Genomic DNA, 19,595 nt, shown 5'->3' with positions numbered 1-19,595 from the left:
CTCCTTCCATTGTATGACATGAGACAATATGGAATGTAAAAGATGTATGTTCATTTTTAGATTGCTTTAAACGACTGCATGAGAGAAGCAGCTCACAAATCACTTTCGTGATTCTTTCTCCCCTGTTTCAGGGGTATAACAAACACGCAGGGCGTGGAGGGTGAGAGACAAATGGAAGTAGGTTTTTTTACTCAGTTTTAACAGTTGTGTTCAGAATAAACAATATTTTTAGAGCGTGATTGATTAAATCGTGCTCAGGCATCTGTAAAAGCAGCTCTGACACAGAAGGGAGCGATGTATTCCCTTGAAGCTTATAGTTTGAATTTCTAATAGGATGTCAGCTTATAAAGTTTGCCTCAGCTGCTGAATCCTAAAGGAAACAGCGCCTTCAGAAAACATTCATCAGACAATAAGATTTGTGGTTTTAAATTAAAAAAACTAAATAGGAGTTGATCATTTAGCCTTAATAATTTACATCCTCAGGGACGGGCAGATGGATCAGAACAGAGCTTTCATTAGAGTCACGTCTTTAGTAGTGCTCTATTGTGCTCCGACTGTAAGCTGCCAATCGTTCTGTTTTAAGTGAAAGAAATTAATTGAACTGCAGGTTAAGCCTGAAAATACCACAATGCACTGAGTCGTTGTTAATAAAGGTGGATCCAGCAGGCCACATGCTGGCGCCTGATCGCTGTTTGGCCTATTAGCAGATTTCACAACCCATTTATACAGAGTTTTTTATTTTAAATGAAGCTGAAAAGAGCTGATATCTTCCACGTAATGGATCTGATCGAAAATGTGTTCTAAGCAGCTTTGTGGTTGACACAGTCTTCCCAGGTGATAAAAAACCACGTTTCTGTTTCTTCGTGGCTCAGTGCAAACAATCGGTCACAGAAAATAAAATAAACTACCTGTTTGCATGCTGTCAATGATGAAAAGCCGTGATTATTTGCTCAAGGAGGAAAATTTGGGCATGCACCAAGTGGAGTCGTACTTTTAAATCACATGTAAAACTAATGAGACATTTGTGAAAAATAATCAGTGTGACGACTACATTAGTGCATGTATACCCTCCTTATCATCCTCTGCCATTTTTTATAAGGTGTGTCATATTATGCATCACCAAATTGCCACCCATTTGTCACAGATTTAAAGGGAGGCTCAACATGCCTAATTTGACTGCAGGGGAAGCGAGCGCTTGGAAGAAACAAAGGGCTTAGCATGAAGTCTGTGTGTGTAAGCCGGCCGAAAATGGCTGCACATGACACCCCCTCAATAGAGATTTATCCATCCATCCATTTTCAGCCGCATATCCGGAGTCGGGTCGCGGGGGCAGTAGCCTAAGGTGAGAGGCCCAGATTTCCCTCTCCCCAGCCACTTGGGCCAGCTCCTTCAGGGGAATCCCAAGGCATTCCCTGGCCAGGTGAGAGACATAGTCCCTCCACCGTGTCCTGGGTCTCCATTTAGGCCTCCTCCCGGTTGGACGTGCCCAGAAATCCTCACCAGGAAGGCATCCAGGAGGCATCCTGACCAGATGTCCGAGCCACCTAAACTTGCTCCTCTTGATGTGGAGGAGCAGCGGGTCTACTCCGAGCCCCTCCTGAATGACCAAACTTCTCACCCTATCTCTAAGTGAGAGCCCAGCCACTCTTCAGAGAAAACTCATTTCGGCCGCTTGTATCCGCGATCTCATTCTTTCGGTCACTAACCAAAGCTCATGACCATAGGTGAGGGTAGGAACGTAGATTGACCGGTAAATCGAGAGCTTCGCCTTCTGACTCAGCTCTCTCTTCACCACGACAGACCGGTACAACGCAGCACCAATCCGCCCATCGATCTCACGCTCCAGTTTTCCCTCACTCGTGAACAAGACCCCGAGATACTTAAACTCCTCCACTTGGGGCAGGACCTCATCCCTGACCCGGAGAAGACATTCTACCCTTTTCCGAATCAAGACCATGGTCTCAGATTTAGAGGAGCCGATTCTCATCCCAGCTGCTTCACACTCTGCTGCGAACCACTCCAGCGAAAGCTGAAGATCACATTCTGATGAAGCCAACAGGACCACATCATCTGCAAAAAGCAGAGACCTGATCCTCAGGCCACCAAAACGGATGCCCTCCACACCTTGGCTGCGCCTAGAAATCCTGTCCATAATGGTTATGAACAGAATCGGTGACAAAGGGCAGCCTTGGCGGAGTCCAGCTCTCACTGGGAACGAGCCAGACTTATTGCCGGCAATGCGGACCAAGCTCTGATACCGGTGATACAGGGACCTAACAGCCCGTATCAGAGGGCCTGGTACTCCATACTCCCGGAGTATCCCCCACAGGGCTCCCCGAGGGATGCGATCAAACGCCTTCTCCAAATCCACAAAACACATGTAGACTGGTTGGGCAAATTCTCACGCACCCTCCAGGACCCCCCTAATGGTGTACAACTGGTTCAGTGTTCCACAGCCAGGACGAAAACCACATTGCTCCTCCTGAATCTAAGGTTCAACAATCCGATGGACCCTCCTCTCCAGAACCCCTGAATGGACCTTACCAGGAAGGCTCAGGAGTGTTATCCCCCTGTAGTTGGAACACACCCTTCGGTCCCCCTTTTTAAATAAGGGGACCACCACCTCGGTCTGCCAGTCCTGTGGGACTGCCCCCGATGTCCACGTGATATTGCAGAGCCGCGTCAGCCAACACAGCCCCACAACATCCAGAGCCTTAAGGAACTCCAGGCGGATCTCATCCACCCCTGGAGCCTTCCACAGAGGAGCTTTTAACCACCTCAGTGACCTCAGCACCAGAGATTTGAGAGCCCAACCCAAAGTCCCCAGACTCTGCTTTCTCACTGGACGACATTTTTCATTTCTCTGTATGTCTTGCACATGTGGTAGAATTGACAATAAAACTGACTTTGACTTTGGTGGGATTGAGGAGGTCTTCAAAGTATTCTGCCCACCGATCCACAACGTCCTGAGTAGAGGTCGGCAGCACACCGTCAATCACTATAGATAGTGTTGGTAGTGCACTGCTTTGCCCCCCTGAGTTGCCGGATGGTGGACCAGAATCTCCTCGAAGCTGTACGGAAGTCTTGCTCCATGGTCTCACCGAACTCCTCCCATGCCCGGGTTTTTGCCTTGGCGACCACCCGAGCCACGTTCCGCTTGGACTGCTGGTACCCGTCAGCTGCCTCTGGAGTCCCACAGGCCAAAAATACCTGATAGGACTCTTTCTTCAGCTTGACAGCATCCCTAACCACCGGTGTCCACCAGCGGGTTCGGGGGTTGCCACCACGACAGGCACCGACGATCCTGTGACCACAGCTCCGGTCGGCCACCTCAACAATGGAGGCATGGAACAGGGTCCATTCAGACTCAATGTCCCCCGCCTCCCCCGGAACATTTTGGAAGTTCTGTCGGAGGTGGGAATTGAAGCTCCTTCTGACAGGAGACTCTGCCAGATGTTCCCAGCAGACCCTCGTGATACGTTTGGGCCTGTCTGGTCTGACCGGCATCCTCCCCCACCATATGAGCCAACTCACCACCAGGTAGTGGTCAGTTGACAGCTCCGTCCCTCTCTTCACCCGAGTGTCCAAGACATGCGGCCGCAGGTCAGATGAAACAACAACAAAGTCAATCATCGAACTGCGGTCTAAGGTATCCTGGTGCCAAGAGCACATATGGACACCTTTATGTCTGAACATGGTGTTCATTATGGACAATCCATGACTGGCACAGAAGTCCAATAACAAAACACCACTCAAATTCAGATCGGGGGGGCCGTTCCTCCGAACCACACCTCTCCAGGTCTCACTGTCGTTGCCCACGTGAGCGTTAAAGTCCCCCAGCAGAATGAGGGAGTCACCGGATGGAGCGCTTTCCAGCACCCCCTCCAAGGTCTCCAAAACGGGTGGGTAGCCTGAACTGTAGTTTGGTGCATAAGCACAGACCACAGTCAGAACCCGTACCCCCACACGTAGGCGGAGGGAGGCTACCCTCTCATTCACTGGGGTAAACCCAACACACAGGCACCAAGATGGTGGGCAACTAGTATGCCCACCCCTGCTCGGCACCTCTCAGTGGGAGCAACTCCAGAGCGGTAGAAAGTCCAACCCCTCTCAAGGAAACCGGTTCCAGAGCCAGAGCCATGCGATGAGGTGAGTCCGACTATATCTAGTTGGAACTTCTCAACCTCACACACCAATTCAGGCTCCTTCCCCACCAGAGAGGTGACATTCCATGTGCCAAGAGCCAGCTTCTGTAGCCGAGGATCAGACCGCCAAGGTCCCCGCCCTCGACTACCACCCGTCACACACCGCACCCGACCCCTTTGGCCCCTCCCACGAGTGGTGAGCCCATGGGAAGGGGGACCCATGTTTCCTCTTCGGGCTGTGCCCGGCCAGGCTCCATGGGTGAAAGCCCAGCCACCAGGCGCTCACCAACATGCCCCACCTCCAGGCCTGGCTCCAGAGGGGGGCCCCGGTGACCTACGTCCGGACGAGGGAACACGGTTTCCATTTATATAACTCATCATAAGAGGTCTTTGGGCTCAATAGAGATTTATTTAAAACAATTCAATTTCCCAACGGAACACAAATCTAATTATTTTAGGAGGCGGGAAAGAAGCGAGCAAAGATGGTGCATTCTCACAGACGAGTGGAAATATTTTTGACTTGTAGTGTGTAACTTGGCTGACAAGGAAAGGGGCTATTTTTAGCTGCATGTTTATGTAAGTGACTAACATGTTGTGGAATAATGAGGAGACTCTCAGGGCCCTCAGCGGAGCTGCGGAGACGAGACTCTCAGAGTGGCGATTGAAGAAAGCTAATGAGCACGAGGAAGGGGAGAACAGGGGAGCGAGATAATAAAAGCATGGAGATGCAAAAGGAGATTTGACAATGAGAGGTAGGAGTGAAAGTCTAAAAATAGAAATTGGTAAAGGAAAATGATGCTCATGCACAAGGGAGCCAAGAAAATAAAAATAAATTTAATTGGTTAGAAATTGTGCCACTAAAAGCATAATAAAAGTACCAGTGAGCATCTCACTCGTGTGATTTATGAGCTCATTACAACTCTTCAGCTAACAACCAAAATGTTTTATCTCTTTTACTCGTCTCACCAGTACTCCAGAGTTTTTACATTTAGCCTCTCAGCCTGCAGAGTGGTGAACACTATTCTCCTGCGCATTAACTAAAATAGTCATTCTGCATAATTTCTTTATTCTGTTTCAACTGCACCCTATTTCATCTCTCTCTCTCTCTCTCACACACACACACTCACACACACACAGGCCCTCTCATACGTCATCTGGTACCTCTTCTCGGGTGGGGGCTCTTGGTTGGCTGGTGGCGCTGCCTGCGCCGTTTCGTGCAGGTCAGGGATGTTGGCAAAGTCATCTTGCTCTGCCACACCAATGGTCAAAGCCAGGACCACCAGCTTGCCTTCACTAGCTCCCCATAAAACAATAAAGAATAAAAAAATACAATAGATAGAAAACAGAGATTGAAAGCGAGACCAGAGAAGAGTCCAAGTGCAAAAGGAGAGAGGAATCGGGTGTAAAAGAGGTGTGGTGCAAGAGGGGAGGAAGAGGAGAAGGAAAGGTCATTTTAGGTGGCAATGAGGACAAAACAGTAGTGTGGCAGTGGAAGACGCAGCAAAAGAGCATGTGGTCAATAAACAGGAAGTAGAACATAAAAAACAGCCCAGAGTGAGCAGTCTGTCCAGGGAAGGATATTAAGCAGGAAATCAGAGACCAAATTAATGATCAAATAATTTAATGAAGTGTGCTGCAAACAGTTGCAGTCTGTGTTTCACATCCTACAATCACGTTGATTATTTAATGATTCTTAATGGATGTGATATTCAGCAGTCTGTGTATGATCCTCCACACATTCACACACACACACACGCTGACAGAACACACACACACTGTCATTTGTCAAGTTATCTTACCTGCCTCCTCCGTTCTCTCCAGATTCACCTTTTCCTCTGAACATGCTAGGCGCGTTTCTCCACATATTTAAGATTTAATTAAGCCCCATTAAGGAGATCTGGACTAATTGTTTCTATTTGAGCAACAGAGTCTGGAGGTGTATGGTCGGTGTGTGCCGTCGCTTTCTGGGTCACTGCTCTCTAACTCTTCTCGTTTCATCTTCTCTATCCTGCTACAGCTGCTCTCCCAAATCCTCCTTTTTTCACAGCTTTGCCTCATCCCTAACCCCTTCTCTTAATTCTCCAGTTCCTTCATCGCCGCCTCCTTCCCTCCTCTCCTGTCACCCTCACCCACGGTCCTATAGCTTAAGTCCCAGACTGTGTTACAATATCTCTGCTGAGGAAAAATACGGGGCTGTCAAGCTGTGGAGAGATATTACACTAAACTTCGTAAATTCATCTTTTTGCACAGGGAGGTCCTTTCTCGCAGCACTCCAGAGTTTGTTTAATAATCTCCCTGTTGTACATCAACACCACTGCTTTCTGAGCATTTTAGGTCTGTCAACCCCCTTCAGATTAATACAAGTCACTGGCACCACTTGTCAAAAGTGGTCATTTTACAGTTGATACTGTCCACATTCTATTTGGGCTCTTTACACATCATTTCTCACATTTATACATAACCTTGGGCTGAATATATCAGTTACTTTTATGCTTTTTCAACATATTTATTATTAGATGTGTCAATAAATTATAGGAACTGAAGCAACTGTATTACTTTTCGACCATTATTAAATTTTTTCAATATTTTTGGCAAAAATAATCTCTCACAGTCATAAATTATTAGATATGACTTTTAGTAGCAAACATGGATTGAACAATATACACAAAGACTGCAACTTCCCTATACACAGTATGCGTGTTTACTTCACTGGAACTTCAGGGTAAATGCAGCGAAGGGGAAATTGATGGGCCCAGTCCCCTTAGCTGCCATGCCTCCATTTACAGTTTGTCCCTGTAAGGAATCTGCTAAAACACCAGCACATTGCTGCGTTGTGAGTTACAACATTAATTAGCGCAAAACGCGCCAACAACTCGTGTTGTCCTAAATGCTGCTTCTACGCCCCGTACGCATTTCCTATTTCCTACGTCAATGATTATATCATTTCTGACTGAATTACCACCAGTCAGCGGAGTTCCCACCCACCAACTGCACCGTGTCTTTTACCTCTGATCAGGTACTCAGAAGGTTCCTGAAAACGGCCCGGAAAATGTCCATTCGGCCGGCCCTGTCAAGTGGAGACATGCACATGTCAGGAGGGTCCGGTGAGTTTCCCCTGAAGTTCCGGTAATGGAAACACAGCTAATGGGATTTGGGAAAATCCAGTTAGGAACCATGTTTGGAGTTCTTTAGCTAATTGGGCCTGTGTCCAAACTGGCATTTTCATAACCTTTAAAATTTTTACATAATTTTTGTTAAAGTTTATTGGTTCTTGGGTGATTTTTGCTATATGTTCACCCTTATTTAGCACGAGGGACCTGGGGGAAAGGTCACGGACTCACTAGCAACTGACACAACACACATGCATTAACACACAAATCTTACAGAAACGCACACTCCACCCTATGGACTCTAAGCTTTCCTTGTACCCCATCCACCTCTTCCTCACACCCCTGAGTAGCAGAGATCAGAGGGCGCGCTGGATGGCTGCAAACTCTCTTAGTTGCAATGGGGATCCCTACCCCACCCACCCACCACTTGAGGCTTATGTGTGATTGCCTGAATTGCCTGAATATGTGCTTTTATGTTGAGGTATTTTCCTGCAAGCCAACTTTGTGCCCTGTCGGGGGCACGTTTTTTCACCCTTATCCCAACCAGCCCTCGTGTCACCCCTTTCCTTATCTAACTGTGGGAGCTGTAATAGCTGCTGCTGTTTTATTGTGGAAGGAGCTGCATGACTCTCAAGATCTAAAATAAAATCACATATCCCCCCCCCCCCCCCCCCCCCAAGCTGGCACAGCTGCACTGCATCAGCTGATCATCTAAGCTGCATAAAAGGCAGAGCTGCCAGAAGAATAGGGAGGGATCAGATCTGTGCCGTCTCCCCAACATGCTCCTTGTGTTTTATTGGCTTTAGATGGGTTTTAGTGAAGGAGCTCCGATTCTCTAAAAGTTTTTAGAATTTTAAACCAGGCAAGGGACCTGATGGGTGCTGGCTCCCTCCTGCTTCAAACATTTGAGTGTGGTCAGTGGACCTTGGATGTTTCTCAATGTCATGGCGCCTGGCCTTGAGATGTCTTGTGAGGCCAGGCGCCTTGCTTACGAGGACACTGTCCTTCCTTGGTCAAAGAAAACGGTTAAATGGAAAAGACTTACATCACGTAACATGTCACGTGATTTTATATTATATACATATGAGTTTTAATATAAATATATAACAAGCCTTTTACTTTTTAAGTTGTGTATACATATTTGTTACATTAAATATGTAAGCGAGTTACTACCTGCTAGCCACCGAAGCTGCAACTACTAAGCATAGATAACTTTTTTGGATATAAAACAAACACATTTTAGATATCAGCCCGATAGCTACAATTAGTTGACGTACATTTAACCTGGAAATTTGCCCCCAAAGTAGCTGCCATCCTTTCGAAAACACAGCGTTGTGTTCTGGGAAATTTTTGACCAAGGCCAGGGTACAATGCACCTCCCAATTATCCTTGCTCAGCTAGCTAAACAGCTAACAAACAGCGACCAGAAGCCTAGGTAGAACATGAACATTGGAACACGCCTTGGCGGCTCTTGATGGCGTATCTCCTAGGTAACCAGGGCGGGCCCAAGACATCATGGCAAGGTTCCTTGGTATTGAGAAACAGCCTTTATGTTTTAATTATAGGTTATCTACATAGTTGCCTGTTTTTAATGTGAAACCTGAGCCGATACAATGTTTATTTAAGGTACATTTTAGCATGGATGTAATTTTGGGGGGGGGACGGGGGGGGACATGTCCCCCCCACTTTTTCCAAAGTCAAGTTTGGACCCCTGTACTTTTTACCATCCAAAAACAATATTACGCTATATTAAATTGACACTGGTTGAGCTCTAGGACCAAGCAGAAAACAACCGTTTGTGTTGAAGCCTGTTACCCATTAGAACGTACTGTAAAGACACCCCCCCCCCCCCCGTGTCCCCCCCACTTCTAAAGTGAAAATGACGTCCATGCATTTTAGTACAAATGGAACACTGTGGATTTTAAATCCTTTCATATGAAAAATTTGTTATAATTTTACCATCCTGCACATGCCTTTTTTGTGTCCTTCATTTTAACACCACCAACTGGTCGTAACAGGAGTGCCGCAGTGGCTGCATGCCCACAGTCCAGTTTCCTGTTAACATGTTTTTCCTGCATGTCTGATCTTGGAAACGTTGTGCTGAAATAATTTTTCATTGTACCAAGACAGTGGTTTAACGACAAATGAAGTCAGTTCGTTCGTTCGTTTGTTCGTTCCTTCCTTCCTTCCTTCCTTCCTTCCTTCCTTCCTCCCTCCCTCCCTCACTCACTCACTCACTCACTCATGGGCTTGTATTTGTCTCTTATGGGTGTGTGGTTTCCATTGTGACCTCAATGGATTCCTGCTTTTGATCCTCATTAGATTTCTGGTTTACACAACAAAACATAAATTTATATCATAGCTTAGATTAACACAAAAACTCCTGAGTGCTAATGGGACACATAAATTAAATTATTTAGAACTTTTCTCATCTAGTATTTTTCTATACTAGCTTCCACACAGACTTACTAAACTATGTGTTTAGAAAACTCAGATCCTTTGCTAGATTGTTTTACTTGAAAAACTTTTTTCTGTTTTGACAGCTCATCAGAACACATCAGCTTAACATATTTATATTTTTGGTTTAATGAATGCAGTCTTTTGATTTCGATTGGACTACGTCTACATAAAGATTAAGTGTAATGTTTATGAGCCACAACCCTTTGAAATAAAGCCTTTTCTTTTCAAAGATGCCCAAATGAAATAGGACAATTGATTTTAAAAGCCGCTTTATGGGCAGTGAAAGGCTATTTCTTCATTATGTTCCTCATCACTTAAGCAAGTAAAAGGCTTGGAGCTGGATGGGATGTGTTTATTTGGACACTGCTTGTGTAAACCTGCAATTTGTAATTAACAAGCTCTCAAAATAGACCACACTTGATCAGCAAAGGAAGAAAATAAAAAAGGAAAAGACTGAAAAAAGAACTGGAAATGTGGCCAAATCAACAGCGGCAGGAAAAAGGTCTGGTGGGTGATCACAGGATCTTTTCCAGGGGAAGGAAAAAGCTCTTAACAACAGCCAGCCAAGTGAAAATCCGTCTCCAGGAAGTGGACGTATCACTGTCCACAAGAACAGAGAAGCCAGATTCGAGTTAAATGAAAAACACAAACTCATTCTGGAACATTGTCCTTGCATAGATAAACCCTATCAACTTGGACCAAAATGGTGGGTTTTAAAATAGAATTAATTATGAATTCTAGCTGTTTATTTTAAAAAGATACCCTACATCCCCTCAGTGAGCAGTCACTGAAACATTTTCTTTAGTGTAGCCCTGGAGTCTTTGATTGCAAAAGGAACATTTTAGCAAACACTGAGCCAGTCATTTGGTAAATGTCCGTAAGTCAAATACATCCAGATTGATTTGCCTCAAAATGATTCTTGGCAGTAAAATAAAGACATTGAAAAACATGTTGGTTCCTTTTCGTCAAAGCAAAAATGCTAGTGTGTAGTTTAAAATTTTTAAGTAACTCAAAAAATGTTTAAATCTGACTGTGTTCAATACTATAAAGTAGGGCATCTTTCATCATTATATTTTACCAAAGTCACTCCCCTGGCATCTACAGCAAAACGAATCATTTATGTGCGCCAAGTGCGTTGACCAATAGATTTGTGTACCCACAAGAGGGAGCTGTCAGTCAACAAGAATGCACCCCAATCCACAGCGTGCACTTAGAGGTAGGGATGGGTACCGAATTCGGTACTTTTTAAGGTACCGACCGAATTCCACAGTACCGACCGAGCACTGATTCACTTCATTTGAAACGGTGCCTCGTTTCGGTACCCGTCCTTCACAACGAGAACTTGCCTAGACAGCTGCGCATGCACAAGAGCGTTAAGTCATCGGTCGCTGCGAGCCAGTTGTAAACAGAGCAGCTCCGGTAGGTAAATAAAATGTTTAAGATAACGTTAGCTTGATATGTTAGCTTCCGTTTCACTAATGGTGCGTTCGCTTTCTCCTCTGAACTCCGAAATTCCGACTAGAAGAACATGAACGCGCTCTAATGTTTGGCTTCACTTTACTAAATGCCACGGGTGATTGGGTGAAGATGAAACCAGTGACAACGATTTAAGTGTGAGGCATCATCGTTTAAATCTGCTCCAGCAGTTAAACAAACTGTTTAAGATAATGTTAGCTTGATATGTTAGCTTCCATTGCCACCGTTGTTATCAGCTAATGGTGCGTTCGCTTTCTCCTTGGAAATTCTAACTTCCAGTAGGAAAAATCAGTTGAAAAAGGATGGTAAAAGGAATGAAGATACACAGTAAATTTAGTTCACAGTAAAGATGTTTGCTTCAGTTTAATTATCAACTTATAAAACTACAAGGACGCTGTTAAAATACAAACAGTTGAATGTTATTTATCGTGATATTATCAAATATGGTTAGATATTGAGAAAAATATATATTTAATTATAAAAGAGAATAAAAAATATCAAACACTCAAAAGTATCAAAAATTGGTACCGTTAAGTACCGTTATCGATTCGTAGGTACCGGGAATTAGTACCAGATCGATTCAAATGTCAAAGGTACCCATCCCTACTTAGAGGTTACGCTGGATGTTTGCAATGGAACAATCAAAAAAGTACCAAAGTTTCTGATTTCTTTACTGCCTTCTACTTCTCAAATAAAATTTTAACTGTTTAGTACTTCTCCAAAACTCGCTGTGAGACCTTAACGACCATGAGACAGAATTTACATTGGAGTTGCTTTTAAAAGATGGAGGGAGTTTTGCTTTCTACAAGGGCTCAAAACTGATGAAGAGTTGGCAAAGTTTCTTTTATTGACAGGTAAAAACTGTCTTTTCTTGTATTTTAAAGCGTTCTGTACAATGAAACACCATTTCGATACAACCTCGAAGAGCAGACGCACAGCACATAAAAACACGTAAGTAAGTAAAACTTTATTTATATGGCACTTTTCACAGATAAAATCGCAAAGTGCTTCACAGCATACATAAAAAGGCAAAACAGGGCAGGAGCACAAGGTCAACTTACATAAAAGCTTGTCTAAATAAAAGTGTCTTCAGCTGCTTTTTAAAAGAATCAACAGAGTCGGCCACACGAGGAAACAAGGGCAGGGCGTTCCAAAGTCTGGGAGCTACAGCTTGAAAGGACAGGTCCCCTCTAGTTTTAAATCAGTATTGTGGAGCTTGTCCATTAAGAGCTCTAAAAGTCAAAACAAGCATTTTTAAATCAATTCTAAACTTGACCAGTAGCCAATGTAAAGAAGATAAAACCGGTGTTATGTGAGCCCTTCTATTGGTTCCTGTTAAAAGCCATGCTGCAGCGTTCTGGACCAACTGGAGACGACTGACATCTGATTTGTTAAAACAAGTAAAGATAGAATTACAATAATCTAAACGAGAGGAAATAAAAGCATGGATAATCATCTCCAAGCCCGATTTTGAAGTAAAAGCTCTCAATTTGGAAATGTTTCGCAAATGATAAAAACAGTTCTTTACTAAATGTTTTGAGTGGCAGCTCAAAGACATGAACTGGTCAAAAAGAACACCAAGGTTTCTGAGACTGGTCTGGACTGAGGAGCTCAGGGAACCGAGGTGTTGTTTGATTAAACGCACTATCTGTTCAGGAGCTGGTCAGTGTTTGGTCAGTGTTTCAGTCTTGCTTGAGTTCAGCTGAAGACAGTTACTGGCTAGCCAGTCCTTAATACAAAAAAACACGTAAGCAGGAACAGGTTGACTGTGGGCATGCAGCCACCATGGTGCTCCCATTTGCAGAAAGAAGGGGTGACAAGTAGTGGGGGGGGGGGGGGGGACAAGTAACCCAACCCTGCTCCCAATGTTCACCTTACACCTGCTAATGTCCTGGAACATGCCATCTACCTGTTCGTGTCCTGCCGATTGGACTACTGCAACTCCCTGTATTCTGGCCTGGGCCAGTCCTCCCTACATCGGCTTCAGCTGGTCCAAAATGCAGCGGCCCGCTTTCTGACTGGCACCAGCAAGTGGGATCACATAACCCCAGTTCTGGCCTCTCTCCATTTGGCTTCCTGTCTCTTACAGGATCCATTTCAAAATTTTACTATTTGTTTTTAAATCCCTTCATGGCCTAGCCCCATTTTATATCTCTGAGCTGCTGTCTGCTTATGTCCCTGCCAGAACCATGAGGTCCAGCTCTCAAGCTCTTTTAACAGATCCAAAAATCTGCCATAAGACTTGGGGCGACAGAGCTTTCTCTGTGGTTGGTCCCAAACTGTGGAATAAGTTACCTCTCAACATCAGGACCACACAGAATCTAGAGCATTTTAAATCCCTCCTCAAGATGGACTTTTTTGATCTGGCTTTTAATGCAGGTTGACTTGAGCCTCTTAATAGTTTTTGACAGTTCTTATTACAAATTGTGACTGTTGTGTGCTCATCTTATTTTAGGCATTTTTGTTGATTTGTTGTACCTTGGTTTGTTTTTACCTTGTACAGCGCTTTGGGTGTAGATTTGCTGCTGTAAATGCACTCTATAAATAAAATTGACCTTGACCTTGACCTTAAAAAGCACATACCGGTATTCAGACAATCACAATATAATGTTGGCTGTTGTTTTTAAATACGTCCAAGCATGTTGCATGTGCATGTTTTTTAATCAGCAAATACATTTTCTTTGTCTAGCATTAGCAGCCCTTGTGCGGTGATGCCAACTTTAAAGTAAGCTATTGTTGAATCCTGTGATTACAGTAGACTAATATGTTGCTAGCTTGAATGCTAACTTAGCCTGCATTATGATGTCAGCTCCTCCTCTAGCGGTACAAGCACAATAATTTACACGAGCCTAGAGAGTTGACAAATAGTGTTGCATATTCACAGAAGGGAGCTGTCAAATCACGAGAATGCCCCCAGCGTCCAACACAGAGTGACACAGACTCAGCTTAGCACACTACTTAGCTTGAATGCTAACTCAACCTGCATTGAAATAAAGTCAGTCTGTGAACTTCAAGATATTAACCGTGGAAGAGGCGGGAGGAGGACAGAAAAGTATTTATCTTTTTTTGTATTGGAGCTAGGTGATTAGTGATCGAAATGAACTAATAAAACTCAGAGACTGCTTTATAATTGTGATTCAGCAGAATAAATGAAAAAATGTGGCCTGGACAAATAAACTATAACTGAAAAATCAATTGCACCACCTTTTCAAACAATCACCTCAATCAAGTGATTTCTGCATTTCCCAGTGAGAGTTCTGCACCTGTCAACAGATGCTTTGGTTCACTTCATCCCGCTCCAGCCGTTCCAGATCTGCAGGATTCTTTCTCCAGACTACAAGTTTTAGCTCCTAAACAAATGTTCAAAAAGGTTTAGATCAGGGATCAGTCCCACATTTGATTCTGATCTATTATTTGGTGCTTTTAGCTCTTTGTTTAAGGGTCAATATCCTCTTGGAGTACCTTTGATCTTCCGTAAGCTTTCTGGCATTTGGTAGCACGTTTGCTTTGCAGAGTTATTTTCTTTGTATGATTCTCTTTTTGCATCAACAAACATTGGGCTGACTGTCTGTTCCCCCCCCCCCCCCCCCCAAACTTTTTTTTTCTCAAAACAATGACAATACAGGTAAATTTGGTTCTGATTCTGGTGTCATTTGTCAAAAAGCTCCACTTTTATTTATTTATTTAATCTTACAGGACTGTTCTGAAGTGACAGAATGCATTTTGGCAAATTCCAGTCCCACCTTTTTATGACCTGCTTTAAATACTGTTGTTTTATTTATTTGTTTGTTTGTTTCTTTGTTATGTTAAGTTTGTTGTATGTTAGCTCATTATGATGTAGGGTATTTTTGTGAAATTGTTCTAATTACTACACCTTTCTTAGTGTTGGCCAAGAATCATTGATCTATACAGTATGATGTGGTGCTTACACTGGCACTGTGAGTAGAATGTTATTGGATCCCACTTCTTGTACATTACTATTTAAGTGCGGGTGTTTACACAGAGGAATCTTGTTAAAGCACTTTGCAAACATTAAGGAAGCACAGGCGAGAGAGGGACAAGATGTCAGCGAAGTTCGTATAAAATGATCGATTTTGCACCAAAATAAATAAATACATAAACAGAAAGGAACCCTTGATCTAAAGTAATCCATTTAGTCAAAGTTTTCCAAAGGCAAAGGATCTGTGTCAGTGACATCAACACTTTCATTAGAGGCAATGATTCACCCAAACGGGGAATCTGGCCAAGATTTAAATTGAATGTCTTGAGCAATGGGTCACTCATATTACTGCCCCCCTCTGCCATCCATCACATGAAGTGTTGATGTTGCAGAGAAGGAAGTACGCCAACAATGACCTTAAATTCACATTTAATACGATGAGCGCCATGGCTGACAATCATGGGCCATATTGTCAGCGACCTTGGTGCATGCATGGTGTACTGCATCACTGATGCCGGGTTAGCTACTGGCATTGGTTCAACTGTGATGCCCTGGGAGGCATTGGAGGGAAACGAGTGGTGAAGTGCTACTGTAAAACCGAGTCAGCGCACATTGAGCACATGATGTACCTTGACATTGTCCTTGCTCGTGCATCCCTTCACAACCCTTTGTTTTGCTGTATTTACCCTCCAAACCTGCTAAAGGTAGGGAGTAACAATAAGTTGCAGAAGTAACGGCGCTGAAAGGTGATGTAAGATCAATGCATCAGGCTAACCCAAAACTACACACAGCTGCTTAACCACTGTCCATATACTGATACACTGTGACATCCTAGTATGTGTGAGCGGCACGCTGGTGTCAGCAGAAGTTACGTCAATCCGAATAAAATGTTTCATTTTATAAATTATAGATAATTTTATTTTTCCCATCAGCTATTTTTATAAATCTTTTAAAAACAACTTTCATTTCAGGAACATTGCGACAAAGCATCATTAGTTCTGTTCTGTAACGACAACTGCAGCAGACAGGCTGAACGCCATCAAAACAGATGTTACTGCCTAGCAGAGCATGCAGTGGATCCGTTTAACAATTCTCCAGCAGAATGGGACAGAAGCAGCCTGCAATATGTTGCACCTCCTCGCCATTTTTCATGCATGACTTTCGAAAAAATAGACTTTTTCTTTACAGGTTGCTCAGCAAGAAGCTCTGTGCTTTATTACAACTCATTAAGGACGATGCTTTCATATTAAGAAATGTTGAAGGTTATTATTGGTTTTGAGGAATTTAAATGCTCAGCTTAGGTACGGCTGCAAGACCTCTAAAACTGTGATTGCAATTTAAATATCTGATTTAATGTTTTTAATTAAGAAAAAATGACTTCAACACAACAGCCTCAAAGCGGGAAAGCAACAGCTTATTTACGTTTAAAATTCCACGCTAATTGTAATATTTGATAGCTTTTGCATATAAGCCCCTTCATTGCCTCCTTATTTGTTTTAAGCTTCATTATCCTGCATCACCATGATCAGCTATAATATGAACTCGAAGGCCTTCATCATACATAATGTTCATCAGGCGTTAAAACGAAAGCTACTACTGTTCCAAATGCTCCTGCTCACTCACGCCTGTGTGTGTGTGTGTGTGTGTGTGTGTGTGTGTGTGTGTGTGTGTGTGTGTGTGTGTGTGTGTGTGTGTGTGTGTGTGTGTGTGAGTACAAACCGCTCATTTTTGAACAAACAGAAGTAATATCCTTCCCTGGATATCAGATTTAAACATGAATAAATCACCTAAAGAACCCCTTGGAATCAGGTTATTCTGAGCCTTAACACATTATTTAAAACTATTATCATCTTAAATACCTCTACACAGCACAGGGTGAATATTGGGACAAACAGAAAGAAACCTAAATGGCTGCAATGAAAATTAATAAATAAAGACATATTTAAACTTACAGAAAGGACTTGACATCCAGACCCCGATTCTTGATCTGGTCCATCATGTAATCCCAGCTCCCTGGATTAGCTCGCGAGCGCCCTCCTGCACCACCTCCCCGATAGCGAGAGGTAGCTGCTCCGGCTTGGCCTCCACGTGCCCCTCGGGAGCCGCCTCGGATACCTGCACCCCCACCCTCACCACCGCTGCCACCTCCCTCTCCTCTCTGAGCTCCCCCGCCTCCCCCGTGCTGTCCAGGTGCAGTGTGTAACTGCCCCAAGCTCTGGGACGTGGTGGGGGGTTGGCTGAGGACCGGGCCCAGTGGGTGGATAAGAGGCTGCTGGAGACTTTGCTGGCGAAGCAGCGTCCGAGGCCGCGCCGGCCCAGCAGGAATGTGATCCAGGGTGGAGGCATAGGATAACACCGGATCCCCAAAGCTGGGGGGGCAAAGGAGCAGGGAGGAAAGAGAGCGTGTGGAAGGCCAAGGCCGGCAGAGAATTGGATTATGGCGAGAATAAAGGGAGTCAGATACAGAAGAGGAGGTAGCAGTGATGCAAGTTGAGGCACGGCAGGAGGAGAGTTGTTCAGGAGTGAGGTGGTCAGGAAATGAGGAGGTATAGAAAGGTAAAGAGTCATCAGTAATCAAACAGGGAGGGGCAAGATGGTGAGGAGACACAGGGGAGGAAGCAGTTAGGTTGGCATCCGGACAGAAAAAGGAGATTTGATCCCAACAGGAAGCAGAAGATGGGATGGGAGAGGAGGAAGCAGTAGTGTTTGAGGTCAAAGTGGAGGAAAGAGCATTGGAAGGAACGTTGGGAGGTGGAGACAGGAGAAGAAGGAGACAAAAAGAGAGCAATGTGAGGCAGCAGCTGTAACAGCAGTAGCAAAAATAGCAGTAGAAGGTGCAGCCTGCGTGGTGATCGCTGAATGCTGGGTTCTGCTGGTGTGGCTGCGTCGAGCAGCCGCGTGAAGCCTGTTGGCTGCTCTTATGTGTCGCGCGTGACTGCACCTTGCGTGTGATGTGAGCGTGATGTTTGGATGCAGGTGTGTTTCGCAGCGGCAGGGGTCGGACGTTGACAGTCCTAATGGGAGTAGAGCGGCTCGGCGTCACGCGACCACCTCGAGGCGAGTGCGCTTTGGGTTTGCAGCTCCCAGGCTTTCTCGATGACGGTTTTGTAGCATAAGAGATCCCCATTTCCTCTACTCGCCAGTCAACATCTCTGACAGCCTGTACTCTTCTCTCTAAGTATTTTTTGTCTTTTAAATACATGCTGAACCTCCAGAGAGATCCCACAGCCAACCAACTTCTGCAGCATGGCCCCCTCCCTCTGTCAGTCACCCAATTTCCACTCCTCCTCAGACTCTTTAACCAGCTAATTGCCTTTCCTTAAATGGTGCATGAACAAGTGGCATGTCCTACAACTGCAAAACTTAAATTTATGTACATCCCTATACATAAATCTCATCATCTCCTTCTTGATTTTCTTCTACGCACTAAAAATACCCTCATCTCTTGGCTCACTGTGTAACCCAGACTACCAGAAATGGGTCACGGAAGAGCTATTTACATCAGTTACTTTATCTAACACACTTTCACACGAAGCTTATTGTGTGATATCCATCACTTTTCACAGTCCTAAACAAAAGGTTGACGACAGAACAACAGAGGAATCTGCAGAGGTAAACTGTTTAGTGGGAAAGTTAGGAGAAAATAAATACATAAAGTGAATTTGAATGGTGACACAGGGATGGGGAGAGCGATGGGAACAATAAGAGCAGAGGGTGACGATGGAAGGGGAGACAGAAAATGGGGTGCGAGACGCAAACACAAGAGACACAGACACTTATAGCAGCCCTAAAATAGAATCCAATTACAGACAGGGGCAAAAAGAAAGATGAGAGGAGAAGAAAAAGGAGGGATGTGATGAAGCTCGATGTGTTGTGGAGGAAGAAATCGCAGGCATGAAGTGTGGATGGAAAGTGAAAAATTCACAGAACAAGCATTTAACTGCCTCATTTACAGCACGCTGAATATAGACCGACATCACGTGGGACGTCACAGCTGCTCAAGCAGTCGGTGACGCTTTAGAACGGACAACATGTGAGGTGTATACAAGTTTGTGAAGGAAAATGTGGCAACTTCTGTGTAATTTTATATTAAACTTGCAGGAAGTGTCATTTCTAACATGAATAAATCAAAACTTCCTGCAGGTTCGCGGGTTAAGCTAGCCTGTGTCAGCTGACGACGTTCCTGTAACTATTGTTATCTTCTGTTGCTAGCATTCCCTCCTTGATCTGCACCTTCTCACCTAAACTGCACCTCCCTCCCTGCTGAACTCAACTTGTCTCGCTCTATGTCTCTCCTCAGAACCGGTTCCTTCCCGTAAAAGACGTAGGAGTTTGTTTTGCAGCTCAGAGAATGAGATGTTTGAGGTTATTCAGGCCTGGTTCTGAACTCACTTGCTGGGTCTCTGTCCTCCTGGTGGGCCGTGTATGGTCTGCCACCTCCCGACCCTCACTCCTTCCGTCACC

At 44.5% G+C, this 19,595-nt stretch overlaps 1 protein-coding gene across 2 annotated transcripts in view; it reads right to left on the bottom strand.

The window, feature by feature from the left end:
* The window catches only part of syt7a (synaptotagmin VIIa), a 48,714-nt gene extending 29,122 nt beyond the window's left edge, over positions 1–19,592 (bottom strand). The window contains exons 1-2 of one of the 2 annotated variants that reach the window (XM_015964314.3): positions 17,084–19,592; positions 5,307–5,438 (exon numbers count right to left, since the gene is read on the bottom strand). In XM_015964314.3, the coding sequence (XP_015819800.1) occupies positions 5,307–5,438; positions 17,084–18,333 (1,382 nt within the window). In that variant the 5' untranslated portion in view covers positions 18,334–19,592. The remainder of the gene's footprint in view (positions 1–5,306; positions 5,439–17,083) is intronic. The other variant, XM_054733007.2, reaches the window with a different exon arrangement.
* Between the last annotated feature and the right edge of the window lie 3 nt (positions 19,593–19,595).

This window comes from Nothobranchius furzeri, chromosome 4 (assembly GCF_043380555.1).
Source record: "Nothobranchius furzeri strain GRZ-AD chromosome 4, NfurGRZ-RIMD1, whole genome shotgun sequence".
NCBI lineage: Eukaryota > Metazoa > Chordata > Actinopteri > Cyprinodontiformes > Nothobranchiidae > Nothobranchius > Nothobranchius furzeri.
The sequence above is the reverse complement of the archived record's forward strand: the minus strand, read 5'-3'. Positions and strand labels throughout refer to the sequence as shown.